Source organism: Primulina tabacum, chromosome 17 (genome assembly GCF_025594145.1).
Source record: "Primulina tabacum isolate GXHZ01 chromosome 17, ASM2559414v2, whole genome shotgun sequence".
Lineage (NCBI taxonomy): Eukaryota > Viridiplantae > Streptophyta > Magnoliopsida > Lamiales > Gesneriaceae > Primulina > Primulina tabacum.
Window position 1 is genome coordinate 2,262,001 of NC_134566.1, and position 21,230 is coordinate 2,283,230.

The 21,230-nt window shown below is 39.4% G+C and overlaps 3 protein-coding genes across 3 annotated transcripts; 1 reads left to right on the forward strand and 2 right to left on the reverse strand.

Moving 5' to 3' along the window:
- Positions 1 to 9,289: 9,289 nt before the first annotated feature.
- Positions 9,290 to 10,591, forward strand: LOC142531781 (uncharacterized). The gene is made up of 2 exons (XM_075638035.1): positions 9,290 to 9,730; positions 9,795 to 10,591. The coding sequence occupies exons 1-2, from the start codon at positions 9,410 to 9,412 to the stop codon at positions 10,488 to 10,490; spliced, it is 1,017 nt and encodes a 338-aa protein (XP_075494150.1). The 5' UTR covers positions 9,290 to 9,409; the 3' UTR covers positions 10,491 to 10,591.
- A 545-nt stretch (positions 10,592 to 11,136) lies between these two features.
- LOC142531770 (uncharacterized) lies at positions 11,137 to 11,484 on the reverse strand. The gene has a single exon (XM_075638024.1). It carries the CDS (start codon positions 11,482 to 11,484, stop codon positions 11,137 to 11,139), a length of 348 nt encoding a protein of 115 aa, XP_075494139.1.
- A 674-nt stretch (positions 11,485 to 12,158) lies between these two features.
- LOC142531771 (uncharacterized) lies at positions 12,159 to 13,703 on the reverse strand. The gene is made up of 2 exons (XM_075638025.1): positions 13,524 to 13,703; positions 12,159 to 13,121 (listed from the first exon to the last, which is right to left on the reverse strand). Exons 1-2 carry the CDS (start codon positions 13,701 to 13,703, stop codon positions 12,159 to 12,161), a joined length of 1,143 nt encoding a protein of 380 aa, XP_075494140.1.
- Between the last annotated feature and the right edge of the window lie 7,527 nt (positions 13,704 to 21,230).

A 21,230-nucleotide genomic window follows, 5' to 3' on the forward strand; every position in this document is an offset into this window, starting at 1 on the left:
CCATCTCTTCGATTTTCTTGTCTGTGACATGAAGCGCCTTTCGTATTTCACCTTGTAGGGACAACCAGCGATCTATCACTTGTGAGCACACAGTCTTCTATCCGTCAAAGCCAATCCTTTACACTCAGCGGCAAATTTGTTATTGGAATGTCTACTCCTGGGTATGTTTTAATTTTGGCTGGGTATACTTTGTCTCAGTTTGCCTCATTTCGAATTTTCACAGTTGCAGGTCTTCGAAGATCATTGCTGATGACTCCACCTTGGTGGAAGTTTTTAATCACGTCATTGACCCCTCCTACTGCCACATACATATCTCGATTGAGACCACCAACATGCTGTTCCCCCTGTCCACTCTTGAGTCAGACATCCTGTTGTTGAATCGTGCCGTTGCGCCCCCTTTTGAATTCGGTAAGTTCAAGTCTCTACCGCGAGGCGATGCAAATTGGAACAATTGGGTCGATAGGTTGAAAAAATTTGATGGGGGCATATGGCGGAAACAAGGCCTTTATCAGTTCATTCAAATATCCACCATCGACCGTACATTTAATCTTGACCTTATTGAAGGTGTCATTAGGCTGTGGGCGCCGCCTTGTAATTCCTTTATACTCCCCTGTGGCCCTATGTCTGTAACTCTACAGGATGTTTTGCATCTTACAGGTATTCCCCTTATAGGAAATGAATTTGCTAGCTTATTGGATACTCAGGAGTTACCTCAGCTTCCCAAACAGTACTGGAATCCTTCATCTTATTCTCAGGTTATTAGGTCCTGGAGCACTCTTAGAAGAACTTCTCCCACCAGTGAGGAACACATATCTTTCATGTGGGTGTTGATATGTAAATATATCTTTTGTCCCTCCTCTAGTAAGCCTACCATGGAATACTTGGCCCTTGATAGGTCTTTAAGCGTTGGACATGTCCATGGTCTTGGTGTGATGTTCTTGGGGTCGCTTTATCACTGGTTGAATGTCGCAGTAAATGACGCGCCCCTCTCCAAACTCAATGGGGCCATGTGGTTCCTCTAGATGTGGTTGTTTTCTTACTTCCCGAGTTAAAATCTCCACCAGGACTCCTATCTGAGCGATTATCATGGAGGGAGCTCATGTCTTGCTAGAGTCACTTCACCATTGCAGGGGTTTGTTCTTTTATGCGATCCTTGCCTTTCTCGCGAGCGGTTCATCGTCCTTCTTTCCTCACAATCACAGCCGAAGAGTACCCATGGGTTGGGCATATGGCTGCCAGTAAAAAGATAGATGTGTCATCCCCGGTGAAAAATGTACGCACTGCCATCCTACACCCTCGCTTTTTAGTACATGACGGGACTTCCCCTCGCGACCAGAGTACCCATGTCTTTGAATTTTACAATCCAGCTTTGTATCCATCCCAACTGGGTCTTTGTCCGACCGTCCCCTCCAGTGCTTTGTACTTGCCTCGTTCTTTGAATGACATGATGAAGGCATAATTGTCCCAGAAAAGGTTCACTTCCCTATCACTGATAGAACTGTCCGATCAAGAAGAATATTTCAAGACCCCCGTTATAATGAGTCCCATTTCAGCATCCGATGATTATTGACCGACGATTTCGGTTGGGAATAAATCTAGCAAGCGGACTTGGTCAAGTTATAGTAAATGGATGATGAGTCCAAGTATCGATCCCACAGAGACTAATATTTAATTACTAGAATTTATATCACTTAACTTAAGCTAGACAAAATAAATAAAAAGATAATATGTGGATTATTAATCTAAATAATTAAATAAAATAATTGCAATTAAAAACGAGACATTCAAATATCAAGGAGAGGTTCAAATTCAAATAAATAACTAAGATACACAACGGTACCAAACTCTACTATGTTGACACGTGTTAAAATTCAATTAATTATTTAATTCTTAACAATCACGGTGAAATCCTCAATTTTATTTATTAAACGATTCCTCGAGTTAATAAACCTATTTAAATCTAACAGTCTAATTATTTCTAATTGAATTTAATTAGATCTAAATGCATTAAATCTTTGTGGAATTTCAGTTTTCACCTAAAACCGCACACTGAAACCGAATACTATTTCTAGTCAGTTTAACCATGTGTTGATGACGTCTTTGTTGCTATATTTAATCAATTATCTTCCGATTCGTGATTAATCAACATACATGTAAATAGTTGATCAGGCTATTAACAAGAAATATTAAACTAACATCAATCAATAATTAAAATCTAGAAAAATAATATATTGAAAATAAAACAAATATCAAATAAAATATTATTTGGCCCTATCGTGGTCTTAGTCTAAATAAAATTACTACATGAATTCAAAACAAAAGTGCAAAGTCATATTTAAGTTCATAGAAGAAAACAAAATTAAGGATGAGTGAAAGGAATTCTCAGTGATTTGTGGCGTGTGATGAGTAATTCCTCCAACTTTTGCCTCTGTCTTCCTCCCTGTTTCTTTTCTCTTCTTCCTCCCTGGTGTTGTCTTCCGTGTAGTCTTCTGTTCTGCACTTCCGTCTTCTCTCCTCTACCTCTCTATTCTTTTCTCTCACAATTCACGTCTCTGTATGCTTCTCCCTCTCTCTTCCTCCTTGCTTCTCTGCCTCTCTCTTCCGCGCTGATTTTTTCTCTTTAGTGCGCCTCTCTTTTCTGCTCGCGTATGCTACCTTTTATAATTCTTCATGGCCCTCATCCTTTAAATCTTTGAAGCTCTTCTCATGTTTAAAATTGTAGATAATATTTTATTTTTCAATTTTTAGGCTTCCTCTCTCAATATCTGGACAGATTTTCTTCCAAAATTTCAACATTATCAAGGAATAAAATATAAGAATATTTTATTTCCTTCCTGTTGGTATTTTGTTGCCTTTGAAGTCTTGCAAAATCATATTATCTCCCAAAGTATGCATTTTTTCCTCTTCTATTCAAATCTACAATAATTATAACTTAATTAAGATAAGCACAAAATTAGGGATAATAATTCTAGATAAGCACAAATATTATAAATTAGAATCCCTAAAATCTCTATAAGATTTGGGCTTATCAATCCCCCCACACTTAGCTTTTGTTCGTCCTCGAACAAATAAAAAGAATAAAAATATAACCGAGGAATATTCAATGATTCACCACAAAAATGACACAATCAACATTTTTCAACCTACTAAATTCCGTCACACTCAATCAAAAGATCACACTTCGAAGATCATAAAAATCACTTTCGTTGCAACTTCAAAACTCAAGCATTCACTAGAAAAGATCAAGATAATGAGACGTGTGTAGTGTGGAAGTCAAAACTCATATTCCTCAAAGGTGTTTTAGTTCAAGGAGTGCTCATATTTTCTGAAATTTTTTTTTATATAAAGAAACTCTTCATAAGCTTGTCTTTCATACCTTTCTCCACTAAATGTTGGAGGAATATGACCCGGTCAATAGGTCTTTTTAAGCTTATAACGTTAGGCCACGGCTCACGGCTACAATAAAGGTATGGATATTTAAAATGAGAGAAAATAAACAATTATTCCTTCAGCGCATTCCTTCATCTCTTATCTTCCTCCTTATTGAGTTTCATCATCTTTTATCTTTTTTTTCATATTCCTTGTACTTTCGTTTACATTCCCCCTTTTTTTTCTTCCTCCAACTTTTTTCAATCTTCAACAACATTCTCTTTTAGTTTTTTCAATCACCACATCATACAACATTCTTCCTCCTTTCTTTTTTTCTCATTATATATATTTTTTTCATCAATCCCCTTCCCTTTCTTCATGATTTTTTTTCTTCAAACTCCTCCAATTTTTCTTATCAATTATTAACAATGAAAATTTTAAAGCGCTAAAGGGGTTTATTTCTGTAAGGCCCGAGAATTTTATCCTATTAATCTGAAATGATTTGGTGATAATTGATATAATTATAGACGGAAAAGATCGGACCGAGAAAGACGAGATAATGCATGAAAATGTGCGAGGAACAGTAGCCCTCGCGCATATGCGCGGCACAGATGCGCGCATATGCGCGACATGGGCAGAGGACCTCGCGCATATGCGCGAAGTGAGTCGCGCATATGCGCGAGCCTGTACAAGCGAAGTCCAGAGGACCTCGCGCATGTGCGCGGAGATGAGTCGCGCATATGCGCGAGCTGCCTAGAAGTCGAGTCCAGAGAGTTGGGCGCATATGCGCGGAAATGTGTCGCGCATATGCGCCAGCGGTTGGGAAGACACGCGCCGAGACTTAAGGTCTCGCGCATATGCGCCGATTGATGTCGCGCATATGCGCGAGACGTGTAATAGGCGGAATGAGCCACTCGTCCTCTTGCATGTACGTTTATGTATATATATATATATGCACGAATTCTTCAGAATTTAGGAATGAAGAATCGAGAAAGGGCCGAGGAAAGAATTGAAATATTCTTACGCCTTTTGTGAGAAATCCGTCTATCTGATTTTGAATCCAACTTCAGTACTGTGTTCCTATCGACGTAGGCTACAACTGGACGCAAGTTTTGCTACGTTTTGATATGTTTTGGAATTATGGTATTGTCAGAATCTGATATGATTCATATATGATGTTCTTGGTATGTTAGACATCGTATAACTGAAACTGGATTGAGAAACAGATACCATATGAAATTGTTATGATTTTTAGAGTTGAGTTGAGTAAGAATTGATATCAAGATTGAGTGATTATCGAGTATAAGACGTTAGAATTAATATCTGACTGAGATGATAGTACTGGGTATATTGAAATTATGACGTTATGTTGTTGAAACAGAATTTGATTGAATTCTGATTATATCCAGTATTGATTGAGTTGTGTATTGATGTCGTACCCTCAATATTGTTATTGTCAGATTGAGTATTGACAGGCTTTGAGTTCGAGACTTCGACAGAGTCAGAGTATCAGAAAGAAAGGTATAAATTAATGTTGAGTTGGGATTGCACAACTCGAGTGAGGTTTGACTCGAGTCTCCCTAAATCACATACTTAGTTTATTACATTGATATTTGTAATTGATGAGATTGATGTTTGTAGTCTATTGATTTATAGCCACTGCATGTATTGACTACTGATTCGCTAGTCATCGGCTGATTCGCCTAGTTATAGTATGCATGTATTGACTGCTGATTCGCTAGTCATTGGCTGATTCGCCAAGTTACCGGCTGATTCGTCTGGCTATCGGCTGATTCGCCTAGTCCCTGACTGATTCGTCTAATTATTGGCTGATTCGCTTAACCTTGACTGATTCGTCAATTCTGTGGCTGTTTCGCCCAGACACTGGATATAGGAATTATATCGATGCCGTTTAGGGTTGAGTCATTCCTATCGACTGAGATTCGATATAATTCTCAATATTCAAAACCGGGATCCCTAGATTAGGAATGAGTCGAGTCTGAGACGACGCGTTGTTTGAGTCGAGTTTGTGATGACATGTTGATTTACAATGTTTATATCATTCATGTTTGTTGAGTTGCTACATGTTAATGATACCTTATTTATGCGTTTATATCTGTCTTTATATGATTGCATGTTTACATTTTTTATACTGGGATTCATTCTCACCGGAGTTATCCGGCTGTTGTCTTGTTTTGTATGTGTGCATGACAACAGGTGGGACAGGTTCAGGGTCGAGAAGATGAAGAGAGATCGTGATTAGAGTGGAGGCTCCGTACTTGGATTAGAGATAGGGTTAGACACGGGATATTAGCTGTTAAACCTTAGTTGAATAAATGTATGTGGTACAGGACTTGTACTTTTATACTGAGATGTATATACGTTTTATTTCATTACGTTCCGCATTAAAAAAAAAATTTAGACCCTGTTTTATAATTGATTAATTAGTCCCAATGATGATTAAGAACATGATTAGCGTCCGGGTCCCCACAATTTCTCTCAAAATTAAGGTAGGTGAATAGTGTATGAGTTAAAATTGGGTAGTTGGGAATACGAATGGGGGCTAATTGTATGTCTTTGACACACTCCATTTGATTTATTAGGCTGAAAAGGGGATACCAGGGATATAAATGATGCATTGGATAGGCTCGAAAGGCTCAAACGGTCCAAAGATCGCCTAAATCATCCCTAAGTCATTCTCCTCCGTATTTTCGCCTCGAAAGATAATCAGACAAGTTCTAGATTATTTTTTTTCTTTTTTTTTCTTTTTTTTACAATTTTTTTATGATCTCACCTCTTGCTAATTCACAATTAATTCATATAAATATGACTTAAAGTGCATAGATGATGTCTCAAAACATGATACAAAAAAAGTAGTTTGTGCTCAAATCCTTCGGCTACAACTAGAGCTCATCTCAATCAATTCTAGGTATGATGTAATTTCTTGAGTGTTCAAAAATATAGAAAGTCAATTAGTGTATCATGTAATCACTAGTGCAGTTTCTCAAAGAATAACCAAAAATTTTCATGCTCGAGGATTAAACATTGAAGCACATGCTAAGTGTGGTGACGTGAAACCAAATAGTTAAATCTTTTCCAGAATCCAAATCATCTTACTTCATTTCAATATTCCTTACACACACCAAAATCACAGAGAATTAAACTAACCAAATGAAAAAGTAAAAATTAAAAAATAAATTAAACAAAATAAAATAAATCACTGGGTTGCCTCCCAGCAAGCGCTAAATTCATTGTCTATAGCTTGACTACGGAGAAGCATCCATCAAATAGCGGCTTCCGCCAATAGTAAATATCATACAATATTACATATGGGTCTTGATTATATGTGCCCTCAAGCTTGGCATGATATTGACATTGTAAGCTCATCGCTCCAACAACACTCGGCAAAAATTGATTATTAGGGGAAGAACAATCCAATCCATGATAAAGCTCGTAGAGGATGTAATATTCTTGAGTTTGCGTTGATAGAAATAAAGAATATGCTGGTGGAATATATGTTAAAACCATATTTGAGTTCAAATCCTTCGCCTTCTGTTCCCTACATCTTCCAACTTCACTTCTGCCTCATCTTTGCGTAAGGATTCCTCGAAGAATTCTTCTTCCTTCAGCTCAAATACTTGTGGAAGATCAGATTTAGATGAAATTTCTACATGATTTGAATCACTCTCCAAACCTTTATTGTTTGAGTTGTCATTATTAACCCATACCTGATTGGTCATTAATTGATCGACAAAAATCGCTTCGTCCTCTTGGTGGATTTCGGACAATGGTCGCATTAGAAGCTCAATCTGTTCATCGATGAAGCACAAAAAGTTGATCATCTTCTCCCACTGGGCCATGATTTCATCTAAATGTGCACTACGCTCTTCTTGTTGCTCAAATGGTTGGTTTACGAAATTGGGGCAAAATTGTGGAGGATATTGGTGACTCCAACCTTGCAGTGAAGGATCACAATGCCAGTGGTAGTCGAAATCTGCCATATCATTTAACAAGTGCGTCGCACTGTTGTAATCTCTATTAAATAAGTGACTACCAATTGCCCAAGCTCCATAATTTACCCAACTTCTTGTTGCCTCATCCAAACCAAAATAAAAAATTTGAATAAGAGTGTAGTTTGACAAATCATGAAACCGAAAGTTGTTTGCTAGATCATTGAATCTCCCCCAAGCAGCATAGAATGGTTCCGAGTATTGTTGTGCAAAATTCGTGAACACTCCTCGATGATCCATCTTGAAGTACCTCACAATAAAATAAAAATAAATCAAATAAAATAAATAAAAAATTCGAAAAAATGTCTAGTCTTAAATAAGTAATTTATTCTAATATAAATAAATTAGTCCCCGGCAACGGCGCCAAAAACTTGACCGACGATTTCGGTTGGGAATAAATCTAGCAAGCGGACTTGGTCAAGTTATAGTAAATGGATGATGAGTCCAAGTATCGATCCCACAGAGACTAATATTTAATTACTAGAATTTATATCACTTAACTTAAGTTAGACAAAATAAATAAAAAGATAATATGTGGATTATTAATCTAAATTATTAAATAAAATAATTGCAATTAAAAACGAGACATTCAAATATCAAGGAGGGGTTCAAATTCAAATAAATAACTAAGACACACAACGGTACCAAACTCTACTATGTTGACACGTGTTAAAATTCAATTAATTATTTAATTCTTGACAATCACGGTGAAATCCCCAATTTTATTTATTAAACAATTCCTCGAGTTAATAAACCTATTTAAATCTAACAGTCTAATTATTTCTATTTGAATTTAATTAGATCTAAATGTATTAAATCTTTGTGAAATTTCAGTTTTCACCAAAAACCGCATACTGAAACCGAATACTATTTCTAGTCAGTTTAACCTTGTGTTGATGACGTCTTTGTTGCTATATTTAATCAATCATCTTCCGGTTCGTGATTAATCAACATACATTTAAATAGTTGATCAGGCTATTAACAATAAATATTAAACTAACGTCAATCAATAATTAAAATCTAGAAAAATAATATATTGAAAATAAAACAAATATCAAATAAAATATTGTTTGGCCCTATCGTGGTCTTAGTCTAAATAAAATTGCTCCATGAATTCAAAACAAAAGTGCAAAGTCATATTTAAGTTCATAGAAGAAAACAAAATTAAAGATGAGTGAAAGGAATTCTCAGTGATTTGTGGCGTGTGATGAGGAATTCCTCCAGCTTTTGCCTCTGTCTTCCTCCCTGTTTCTTTTCTCTTCTTCCTCCATGGTGTTGTCTTCCGTGTATTCTTCTGTTCTGCACTTCTGTCTTCTCTCCTCTGCCTCTCTCTTCTTTTCTCTCACAGTTCACGTCTCTATATGCTTCTCCCTCTCTCTTCCTCCTTGCTTCTCTGCCTCTCTCTTCCGCGCTGATTTTTTCTCTTTAGTGCGCCTCTCTTTTCTGCTCACGTACGCTACCTTTTATAATTCTTCATGGGCCTCATCCTTTAAATCTTTGAAGCTCTTCTCATGTTTAAAATTGTAGATAATATTTTATTTTTTAATTTTTAGGCTCCCTCTCTCAATATCTGGACAGATTTTCTTCCAAAATTTCAACATTATCAAGGAATAAAATATAAGAATATTTTATTTCCTTCCTCTTGGTATTTTGTTGCCTTTGAAGTCTTGCAAAATCATATTATCTCCCAAATTATGCATTTTTTTCCTCTTCTATTTAAATCTACAATCATTATAAACTTAATTAAGATAAGCACAAAATTAGGGATAATAATTCTAGATAAGCACAAATATTATAAATTAGAATCCCTAAAATCTCTATAAGATTTGGGCTTATCAATTATCTTGGGTGGTGGACTGCACGATACGATCAACTTCTCCCCGAGGAGCTGGAGATTCCAGGTACAATTCCCTTTGCCTTTGAAATGGTTTGCTACTCTCATTTTTAAAATATTATATGTTTGGATTGTAAATCCTCAAAGCCCTCGACAGGCCTTGGATTTATCAGTTACTAGGAACGATAGAAAAGGTATGGAAGGGAAACCAAATCCTGCACAAGTAATCCCGGCTTCCCAAGAAAAGAAAGCATATGTTCCTCCTCCATTGAGACGGCGAACTCGATCCACCACCCAACTGCCTCAAGCAAGTCTACCACTCACCTCCATTCCTTCGGCTGGCACTATGATAGTGGAAAATATTGATTCTTCCTCAACCTCTAGTCCTTCCGCTGATCAAGAGACTGAGTCGGATGATCACGTCCCTTTGGCCTCACTTAAACACAAGAAAATTCTCCCAGGAAGTCATTCGGATGATGTGGCAGAGAAACCTCTCTCGACCAGCTCTCACTTTCAGGTAATAACCCTTATATTCTTCCTTTAGTTATCATTTGGATCTCACCTCCTCCCTGGCATTGTAGGATTTATCAGCACGGCGGGCAATGGTCTCTTCGGTTGAAGAGACTTTGGAATTTGACTTCTGTTTCCTAGATTCAGGATCACCCCACGCGGCCTCTTATTCGAACCTCCCCTCTAGCTTGGAGCTGGCCACCGCAAAAGCTTCACTACGACATTTTCTGAACATGAATTTCAATGCCTTAGGGGACATGGAGAAGGCCACTGTTTTATCTTCTGCGTCTATTTTGAAAAGCAGCCCTGATTTCTCCTCGTACCCGCTGCATGATGCACTGAACACTTTTCCGACCATGTTCTCAGCTTTTCAGGCTTCGAGCTCTACCTGTTCTGAGACATGGATTAAGGTAAGAAAATTCAAGGGGAAAAAAGAGAGATTGGATTACATGCTCTCCGAGAGGAAAACCGCCCTGTCCACTTTGCATCAGAAGACTGCAGAGTTTGATACCAAGGAGGAGCTGGTGAAGAAGTTAGAGACGGAGCTCGCTCAACACAAAGCCGACATGGTAAACCTTCTGCACGAGAGTGAGGTTCTAAAAGCTTCCTCCGATAGACTCAAGGCCGACATCCAATGCCTGGGTGACGATTTGATAAATCAGAAACAGGCCTATCAACACTGGGAAGATACCTTGAAGGCTGCTGAGCAGACTCGAGCCGAGTGTCTGTCCAAATGGGAAGAGTTACGTCAATTTGATTTCTCTTGAAAACTCTGTCTCATTTTCATGGCGATCCTAGTTTATGTTTTGGCATTTTTATGAAATTTCTGGACCATAGCATAATACTTTCTTGACATGTTGCACTTGTTTGCCATAATGTGGCTTGTTCTTTTTTGTTTCGTGAATGTTGGAGAATGGTCAGAATCTCAACTTTGCTGTTAGAATATACTGTTGTCTGGGTATCTGTTGTTTGGGATTTGTTTGCAGATGTTTATATTTTTGGCATATTGCATTTACAAGGGAAACTCTTTCAAAATTTTTCTAAAAAGTGAACATTTCATAACGATGCAAACAAACGTAAATCAACATACATTCCTAATGAACGGCCAAACCATATTTTTCGAATAAAGCTCACCGAAGTTTCAAGACATGCACTAAATGAATTTCGCTTTGTCATCGATTTTTGCCAACTAACACAATGAGCACTTTACCCAAATTGACTACATCGAACTCCACGAACCAGTATTTTATTTATTTACAAATGTTTTATCATTATTTACAAACAAGTTCAGCAAGGAATGATTTAAAAGCCTATTCCTCTCATATTCAACGTAACTTCTTACAAATTAATATGGCAGATTCAAACAAAGTGGCCATCTAGCCTACTTTGTACTAAACTCCTTCGCATCCAGCTTCATGAACCCTTTGTCTCCGACATCCCTACCCAACTACTGGGATAATAGTGCTTCAAATACTTGCCATTAATGCATCTTCTATGTGGCTCCCCATCCAGACTTGCCAACCAATATGCGTTTCCATCTAAAACTCGATGAACTTTGAATGGCCCTTCCCAGTTGGGCGACCATTTGCCAAGTTCTCTGTCTTTGGACCCAAGGGGTAAGATCACCTTCCAAACCACGTCTCCTTCCTCAAATATTTTCTTATTCACACGTTTATTGTAACTTCTGGCCACCTTGGATTTCTGAAGCATCAAAGCATTATACGTTCGCATTCTCAGCTCATCCAAATCCTCAAGTTCCATGATCATAGCTTCCGTGTAGAGCTCTGGCTCCAATTAATTCTGCTTCATCACTCTCAAAGAAGGGATCACCACTACCACAGGCAATACTGCATCATGTCCATAAGTCAAGGTGAAAGGGCTTAGACCAGTAGCACTTCACTTTGATGTCCGATAAGCCCACAAAGTTTCCGATAGCAGCCGGTGCCAATCTCGGGGGTTATCCTCCATCATCTTTTTCAACATCTTGATTAATACTTGGTTTGAAGCTTCAGCTTGACCGTTGGATTGGGGATAATGAGGTGAAGAATTAATCAACTGGATCCCATATTCCTCAGCAAATTCCTTCATTTCTGACCCAACGAATATAGTTCCTTGGTCGGTCGTGATCGATTGTGGGATTCCAAATCTGTGAATAATATGCTCTTTCACAAATACAATAACATCTTTCTGCTCTACCTTCTTCATGGGGAGGGCTTCAACCCACTTGGTGAAGAAATCAGTAGCCACAATTATAAAGGAATGCCCTTTAGATGAAGAGGATAAATTTTCCTTATCAAATCCATGGCCCATCCCTGGAATGGCCACGGCTTTATGACAGCGTGCATCTCATCAGTTGGTATCCTCTGGATATTTCCATGTTTTTGGCACTGTTAACACCCTTTCGAATATCTTATACAATCCTTTAACATCAATGACTAATAATGACCATGTCTGCGGATTAACCAACTCATTTTGATCCCTGACTGATGTGCCCCATATATTCCTTCATGTACATGCTGCATCACTTTCATGGCCTCTGGGAAACCCAAACACCGCAACAATAAATCATCATCCCCTTTTCTGTACATTTCATCTTCCACCAAGACATAATGTAGAATTCTCATCTTCAAACCATAATGCAAATTCTGTTCAGGATTCCTCAATGCATCCTTTATCTCATCTATCCAATCCCCGGCGAGTTCCACATCAATATCAAAGGTATCCACTTGTATTCCTCGTTGGTAAATAGAAGGATGATTCTTCTTTTGTACCAGCAAAAGTTTGTGGGTGAGCTCGAGCAATATCCTTAAACCAGAAGAAATCTGAGCCAATTCATCAGCTTCCCAGTTGTCTTGTCTTGGCACGTGTTTGAAGGTCACCTCTTCAAAATCGTCAAGGAGCTGTGAAACAGCCGTAAAATAAGGGGCCAACGCCAAACTCGAACATTTATATTCCCCTAACATTTGCTTGAGAACCAACTGGGAATCTCCAATAATCAACACATCTTTAGCGCCCAAATCTCGTAAAATTTCCAAACCAATCGCTAGTGCTTCATATTCAGCTTGATTATTGGTGCAAGGAAAATCCAAATTGAATGACAAAGCAGTCTTAACTCCCGCTGGGGATGTTATCACGACTCCCACCCCTGATGCCCTCTCTGTACTGGAACCATCAAACTTCAAAGTCCAGGGCTGATTAACATAGAACACTGGGATATCCACTGGTGCACTCCCTACCACATCAACCATAGGGTGGTCTACCAGAAAATCAGCAACGGCTTGGCCTTTCACCGATTTTTGGGGGCAATAAATCAAGGTGAATTCGGCCAATGCCAGCGACCATTTGCCAATCCTTCCAGTAAAGATAGGCCTGTGAAGCATGTACTTTACAAGATCTGTCTGCGAAATCACATAAACTCTTGAATGGATCAGATAATGCCTCAGTTTAGTACATGAATAATATAACGCTAAACACAACTTTTCTATAACTGAATATCTAACATCCACCTCTGTAAGTGATCGAATCAGATAATAAATAGCCTGCTCATGATTCTCTTGGTTATTTTGTGTTAAAAGACATCCAATAGAATCTTGAGCGGCCGATATACACAATTTGAGGGGAAAAACACGCCTTGGGGGCATCAAAACAAGAGGTTTAGACAAAAAATCTTTTGTCTTGTCAAAGGCTTCTTGGTGACACTTTTCTCACTTAAATTCTTCCGAGTCTTTCAGCTTTAATAATAAAGAGAATTCTCGAGTTTTACCTGCTAGGTTTGAAATGAATCTTCTTAAATAATTTACATGACCGAGGAATCTTTGCAGCTCATTCTTATTCTTCGGTGGCATTGCTACCATGATAGATTTAGCCTTATTTTTGTCCACCTCTACTCCCCGCTGGTGAACCAAAAACCCAAGGAAATTCCCAGCTTGTACATCGAAAGCACATTTCAAAGGATTCAGCTTCAAGTTGTGTTGCCTCATCCTTATAAAACTTTTTCTGAGATGGCCAAGGTGATCTGATGCTTTTTTTATTTCACAACAATTTCATCGATATATACCTCTAAATATTGACCGATCATGTCATGAAAAATGGTATTCATGGCCCTTTGGTAAGTTGCGCCCGCGTTTTTTAATCCAAATGGCATAACCAGCCATTCGAACGTGCCGATCGCCCCAGGGCATCTAAAAACTGTTTTGGATACATCTTCCTTTGTTATTTTTATTTGGTTGTATCCTGAAAATCCGTCCATGAATGACATCAATTCGTTCTTTGCCACTGCATCAACTTACATATTAGCTATTGGCATGACATAAACGTCTTTCAGGGTGGCACAATTCAAATCCCTGAAATCTATGCAAATTCGAAGCTTCCCATTCTTTTTCATAACATGGACTATGTTTGCAAGCCATTCCGTATATCTTACTGGACGGATGAATTTCGCTTTGAGTAATTTTTCGATTTCTTCTTTTACTCTTGCTTCAATGGCCTTGGACATCCTCCTAGCCGGCTGTTGGTATGGTTTGAAACCATCTTTAATTGGTAGCCGATGTTCCACCAATTTACAGTCTAAACCTGGCATATCCTCATACTCCCACGCGAAACAATCTTTGAATTCTATGAGGAGTTTCACAATTTCTCCCTTCATCTCTTCCTCTAACAAGTCACTGATATAGGTAAGTTTGGGGCATTCCACAGTTCCCAGATTCACTTCTTTCAAAGGATCCTGAGTCTCTGGCTGTCGATCTTCCATCTGAGCCAGAGCTAAGACTATATCTTCCAACTGTAATTCTGTCTCCTCACTGTTATCACATTCATCTTCAAATATTATTTCAGTTCCTTCAATGTCCCACAATTCCTGAGATTGTACTTCACTCACCAGATCCTGCAATGTGGCTTTCCATTCGGAAGTTGCGGCCACTTCCATCTCTTCTTTAGTGAACTTAATCATCGACTTCCTCGATAATCGGTCGGACCACGTGTCTAGGAGAGCCCATGGCGGTGGGTTTGAGAATTTTTTCAACTGCTTCTCTCACTTTTTTAGTATCCATGTAGACTACACCTTGCTGTCCATTAACCTTGTAATCACGAATTTTAATAGGACCGAAGGCTCCATCATAATACCTAGCCTCTACTGCATTTGAATTAAATTGATACGGCTGTGAATCGGCCTGCACCACTTCCACCTCATCCCCTTTCCACATCAACAGTAATTGGTGCATGGATGATGGTACACAATGATTGGTGTGAATCCAATCTCTCCCTAACAAAGCATGGAAGCTAGCACTGAATTGACCACGAAAAAGGCTGACACTCTTCATCGATAAGAACACCGACGCTTTCATTCAAAATATCAGTTTGAATGGATTCTGTACCACTTTTATTTCCAGTGAATACATCGGATTCAAACGTTCTTTTGCGTTTAATCTCCTATGGCAGCATTAATGCAGCAGTGGCACATTCAAATGAAACGAGGATCTGTCCCACCCTGAAATTAGCCTTCTTGACTGGTTCACCGTCTTCCTCTGATAACAAGTCGTCACCTTCTTCTTCTTTATTTTTAGTGGCCTTCCTCCCAAATTTCTTCTTCTCTTTGCATGACTCTTCCATCTTCAATCTACGCTCAGCAGCTTTTTCTCTCAACAGACGTAGTTTTTGGGTCCGAGAAAGATGTTTTGGGAATTTTGGATGTTCTACCCGCCTCCATACGTCATCGGGAATTGCTCTGGGAGGAACAACAAAGCTGGATTTCCTTTTATAATTTTTATCGGTGTTCAGAAGAGATGGCCTCTGTATTATCTTCTGAAATGACTGCCGGTCACTTCTTCTCTCGCTATTCACCGACCAAGAACATGGGCTCCTTCTGAGGTACTGGTTCTCCGGCCTTTTGGCCATGGATTCCCTGTCATACCTCATATTCCTCTCAGTATAATGCAGACTGCCCCCACTGTAATAGCGGTCTTTTCCATGAGCAGCTTCTGTTTTCTTCTCTTTAAACTCAAATATTATTTTTCGAGGCCCCAAAACTTCTTTATGGTAAGTCTTGGTTTAGTGGACATGTCCCCACTCCGATTCCTTCTCATCTCATTGATTAAAAAACGCAAGTCAGTACTGTTCACGTTCACATTGGCTATCGGGGGACAGTGCGTGATCCGGAATTTGCTACTTCTGCCAATGCAACTTCCTCCACTTCCTGGAAATAAGAGCCCACTGTAGACTTTTTTTTATGACTCTCCTCCAGCAACAATTCTTCATACTCTGCTACTTTGGCAGCAAGCTCATAAAAATCACGGAATTCCATCCCTTGAAACTTCTTTCTAAGTTCAAAATCGAGCCCTCGCTGAGCCATCTTCACATATTCTGATTCGGGGAGGAAAACTCGGCATCTTCCTCTTACCTTCTTCCTCTTACCTTCTTGAATTTACAAATGAAATCATTAGCAGATTCCCCCGGTTTTTGAATCACCCTTGACAATTTCGCTATACTGATCTCAAGTACTGTTCTGAAGAATTGTGTATGGAATTGACGTTCCATATCATGTCAAGTCATAATAGAGTTTCGAGGTAGCGTTGCATACCACGTGAAAGCAGTGCTGGTCAGGGAATTGGGAAACAGCCGTAACTTGTAATTAGAAAAATTCTCCAAATTTGCTAACTCCCCACACTGTATTGTAAATCTGGCCACATGTTCCACGCTAGATTGACCGTCCTCCCCTGAGTACAATGTGAAGTTCGGAATGCGGTATCCTATTGGATAAGGGTTGTCACGGTCCACAATATCAGGATACATTTTATGGAATTCTGGTCGGTTGATTGACCTGACTCCTGGGCCATACAACTCTTGAATAACGTCCCATACCGTGTCAAAATCCAACACTGGAATTTGTCGTAACTGGTGTGGAAGATTGATTGCCCCCCGGGTGTTTTTCCCCGAACTTGGCACTGAATATCCACACATTTCCCCATCACCATACATCCTTGGATGTAAGTTAGGAGACGTCAAAGAGAACATATTACTAGCCATTTGTTTACTGTTGCTGCAATTTTGGAATTTAAACCCTAATTCCTCATCTCTTTTGTGCGGAGGAGTGTACCTTCCTTCCCTGGCAGATTCAGGAATCAGTGCTTCTCCCAAGCGGCGATTTTCACCTTCTTGAGGAATCCCCAATCCTTGGCCTTGATCTTTAAATAGTTTAGTGTTCGCTTCTTGAAGTTTATCATTTTTTGATGTAACAACCTCTCCTTTTGCAGAATTCCTCCATTCTTTCACCTCTGCCACAAATTCCATCTTAACAGTAGCGAAAGCTTGGGTCATTTCTCTGAGATCACTGCGGATATTCTTTTCCATAGTCACCATGAAGTTTGTTGAAGGCCCATCACCACCAGAAACGACAACTCCTTCCTTCATAGTCTCCTCTTCGAACCGGTGAACAAGTCTTTCAAGAGTTCTTCCATCTGCATCAGTTTCTTCTTACTGTGAGCGATGACCTTTCCCCTGTGATGGAGGAATTCCTTTATTATTCTCAGTACGCTTTGGAGGTATTGGATCCCACTGGGCGTTCCAATTGGTTTGTTTCAAAAATTGCGGGGCGTGCCAGGCACGTGATCGTGCCAAAGTTGTGAATGATCTGACTCCATTTACCAAGCTTTGCGAGTCTCGATTCGACCGTTAGTTATATTTCCTTCGAAATGGCTCAAAAACGTAAACACAGAATGAGGAATATGAAAAGATTATAGGAGGAATCCATTAACAACATCAAATATCATTATGTTGCTATGAACTTGACCAATATTTTTACCAAGAAGACTGATGAACATATGGAATATTTGGCTACTAGAATTAGAAATGACATGAACAGACATAAAATTGATAAGGAATTCTGCAGAGCTTTTGTTGTAGTTTTCTTTGTTGATTTTGTCGGGGGCTTCTCTGATTCCCTTCCCTCCCTTTTTGTCACATTCTGCACATCAGTTTCTCCTTTCCATGATCTCCCTACGATCTTCCATGATCTTCCTGTTGTGCCTAAAAAATAGTTTAAAAAGCCCAACTGAAGAAGCCCAACAGAAAAAGCCCAACAGATGAAGCCCAATGTAGTTGCAGTTGGCCCGGCAGAAGAACGGTTCTGCCAGTACCCAAGGTGGAAGATCATGGAAGATCGTGGGGTGATCGTGGAGAGGAGAAACCAACGTGCGGAATGTGACAAAGGGAGGGAAGGGAATGAGAGAAAGCTCTCGACAAATCAACACAAAAAATCCATAGCAAACTCTCTGCAGAATTTCTCTCATTTGTCTGATGTTTGTTTCCATTTCCAGCAATCTTTTTCTATAGATTCTAGTTTGTCCATCCACATTCTATGTAAAAACTTTGTTCGAATTTATAATAGCATAATGAATGTTGATGTTGTTTATGGATTTCTCTTTTAATTTCATTATACTCCTCATTCCGTGTTCATATTTTTGGAGCCATTTCGAGGGAATTAGAACGAACGATCGAATCGAGAGTCGCAACGTTTGATAAAGAAGTCAGATTATTTCACAATTTTGGCACGAACACGTGTCTGGCACGCCCGCAATTTTCGTGATAAACAAATATGCACACCCAGTGGGACCAAATGCCTCCAAAACGTACTGAGAAGAATGAGGGAATTCCTCCATCACAGGGGAAAGGTCATCGCTCACAGGAAGAAGAAACTGATGCAGATGGAAGAACTGTTGAAAGACTTGTTCACCAGTTCGAAGAGGAGACTATGAAGGAAGGAGTTGTCGTTTCTGGTGGTGATGGACCTTCAACAAACTTCATGTTGACTATGGAAAAGAATATCCACAGTGATCTTAGAGAAATGACCCAAGCTTTTGCTACTGTTATGATGGAATTTGTGGCAGAGGTGAAGGAATGGAGGAAGTCTGCAAAAGGAGAGGTTGTTAAATCAGAAAATGATAAACTTCAAGAAGCATACATTAAACTATTTAAAGATCAAGGCCAAGGATCGGGGATTCCTCAAGCAGGTGAAAATTGCCGCTTGGGAGAAGCACTGATTCCTGAATCTTCCAGGGAAGGAAGGTACACTCCTCCGCACAAAAGAGATGAGGAATTGGGTTTTAAATTCCCAAATTGCAGTAACAGTAAACAAATGGCTGGTAATATGTTCTCTGTGATGTCTCCTAACTTACATCCAGGGATGTATGGTGATGGGGGAATGCATGGATATTCAGTGGCAGGTTCGGGGAATAACACCTGGGGGCAATCTATCTTTCGCACCAGGTACAACAAACTCCAGTGTTGGATTTTGAGACGGTACGTGATGTTATCCAAGAGTTGTATGGCCCAGGAGTGAGGCCAATCAACCGACCAGAATTTCATAAACCGTATCCTGATGTTGTGGATCGTGACAACCCTTATCCAAGAGGATACCACATTCCAGACTTCACGTTATACTCCGGGGAAGATGGTCAATCTAGTGTGGAACATGTGGCCAGGTTTACAATTCAGTGTGGGAAGTTAGCAAATTTGGAGAACTTTTCAAATTACAAGCTACGTTTGTTCCCCAATTCCTTGACCAGCACTGCTTTCACGTAGTATGCAACGCTACCTCGGAACTCTATTATGACTTGGCATGATATGGAACGTCAGTTCCATACACAATTCTTCAGAACAATGCCGGATATCAGTATAGCGGAATTGTCAAGGGTGGTCCAAAAACCCGGGGAATCTGCTAATGATTTTATTTGTAAATTCAAGAAGGTGAGAAACAGATGCCGAGTTTTCCTCCCCGAGTCAGAATATGTGAAGATGGCACAACGAGGGCTCGATTTTGAGCTTAGAAAGAAATTCCAAGGGATGGAATTCCGTGATTTTTATGAACTTGCTGCCAAATTTTCAGAGTATGAGGAATTGTTACGGGAGGAGAGTCATAAAAGAAAGTCTACAGTGGGCTCTTATTTCCAGGAAGTGGAGGAAGTTGCATTGGCAGAAGTAGCAAATTCCGGATCGCGTATTGTCCCTTTCTTGAAACGCAAAAGTGAAGAACTTTCCAAGAAAAACATCCCTCCAGTGCAAACGTCCTATACTTTTGATGCATCAAAGACGGAGGAAATTTTCAATCACCTAGTGAAGGAAAAGTTTATAACATTCCCCTCAGATCACAAGCTACCCACTAGGGAGGAGTTGAAAGGAAGAGATCACTGTAAGTATCACAATTCCTTCAACCATAATACTAATGCTTGTTGGGCCTTCAATTATGTCTTTTAGGAAAGAATCAACAAGGGGATCCTGAAATTTCCTGAGAAAAATGAAGCAATGATAGTGGATGAAGATCCTTTTCCCCCGGTAGCCAATGTGAACATGAGCAATACTGATTTGCGTTTCTTAATCAATGAGAGGAGAAGGAATGGAGGTGAGGACATATCCATTAGGCCAGGAGTTACTATAAGGAAGTGTTGGGTGCCTCGGAAAATGATATTTGAGGTTAAGGGGAAGAAAACAGAAATTTTTCATGAAAAAGACAGCTATTACAGTGGGAGTAGTGTGCATTATGGTGAGAAGAATATGAGGTATGATAGGGAATCTATGGCCAAAAGGCCAGAGACCCAGTACCTCAGAAGGAACTCGTCTCCTGGGTTGGTGACTAACGAGAGAAGAAGTTACCCGCAGTTATCCCAGAAGATAATACAGAGGCCAGCACCTCAAAAATATGAAAGAAAACCCCATTTTGTTGTTCCTCCCAGAGCAATCCCCAACGGCGTATGGAAACGGATAGAACATCCAAAGTTCCCAAAACCGCTTTCTCAGACCCAAAAACGACGTTTGTTGAGAGAAAAAGCTGCTGATCGCAGATCTAATAAGGGGGAATCACTCAGAGAGAAGAAAAAATTTGGGAGGAAGGCTACTGAAGGTAGTGAGGAAGAAGAGTTACAAATGGAGGATTTAATCTTAGCTCCGGCTCAGATGAAAGATCGACAGCCGGAGACAGATGTTTTATAAAGATGGAATAGATGAGAAGTATTGTACAAAGTAGGCTGGATAGCCACTTTGGCTAATTTTGAGATATTGACTCGTAGAAAGTTTCTGTAATATGCGAGACTCGTAGAAAGTTTCTGTAATATGCGAGGAATAGGCTTTTAAGCCATTCCCTGCTGAAATTGTTTGCAAATAGTGGTGGAGCATCTGTGAATAAATAAAAAGAAAATTTGCTCATGGAATCCTTTGCAGCTGATGTGTTTTTAAGAGAATAATGTGTTGTCTTGATAGCCGAATTGATGGCGTGTAGAGTACGTTTATTACATATTTCGATACTTTGATGGTGTTTGAAAAGTATGAGTGATAATGAGCAATAGTGATAACATGTTGTGATAATATTGAAGAAAACTGGCTATTTAGTCGTTGTTCTTAATTTATTTTACAGAAATCCGGGCAGAGTTTCTCCTGTAAACGTGACATCCCAGAAATACAAATACATGAAAACAAATCCCAAGCAGCATATATAAGGTAAACAACATGTTTCTAACAACAAA

Bases quoted from the DNA above. Each gene is read 5' to 3' on its own strand.
- LOC142531781 (XM_075638035.1), top strand. From the start codon at position 9,410: ATGGAAGGGAAACCAAATCCTGCACAAGTAATCCCGGCTTCCCAAGAA. The intron at 9,731-9,794 runs GTAATAACCCTT...CTGGCATTGTAG, and splicing joins CGACCAGCTCTCACTTTCAG to GATTTATCAGCACGGCGGGC.
- LOC142531771 (XM_075638025.1), bottom strand. From the start codon at position 13,703: ATGAGGCAACACAACTTGAAGCTGAATCCTTTGAAATGTGCTTTCGAT. The intron at 13,122-13,523 runs GTAAATTATTTA...GTGATTTCGCAG, and splicing joins TGCAAAGATTCCTCGGTCAT to ACAGATCTTGTAAAGTACAT.
- LOC142531770 (XM_075638024.1), bottom strand. From the start codon at position 11,484: ATGGAACTTGAGGATTTGGATGAGCTGAGAATGCGAACGTATAATGCT.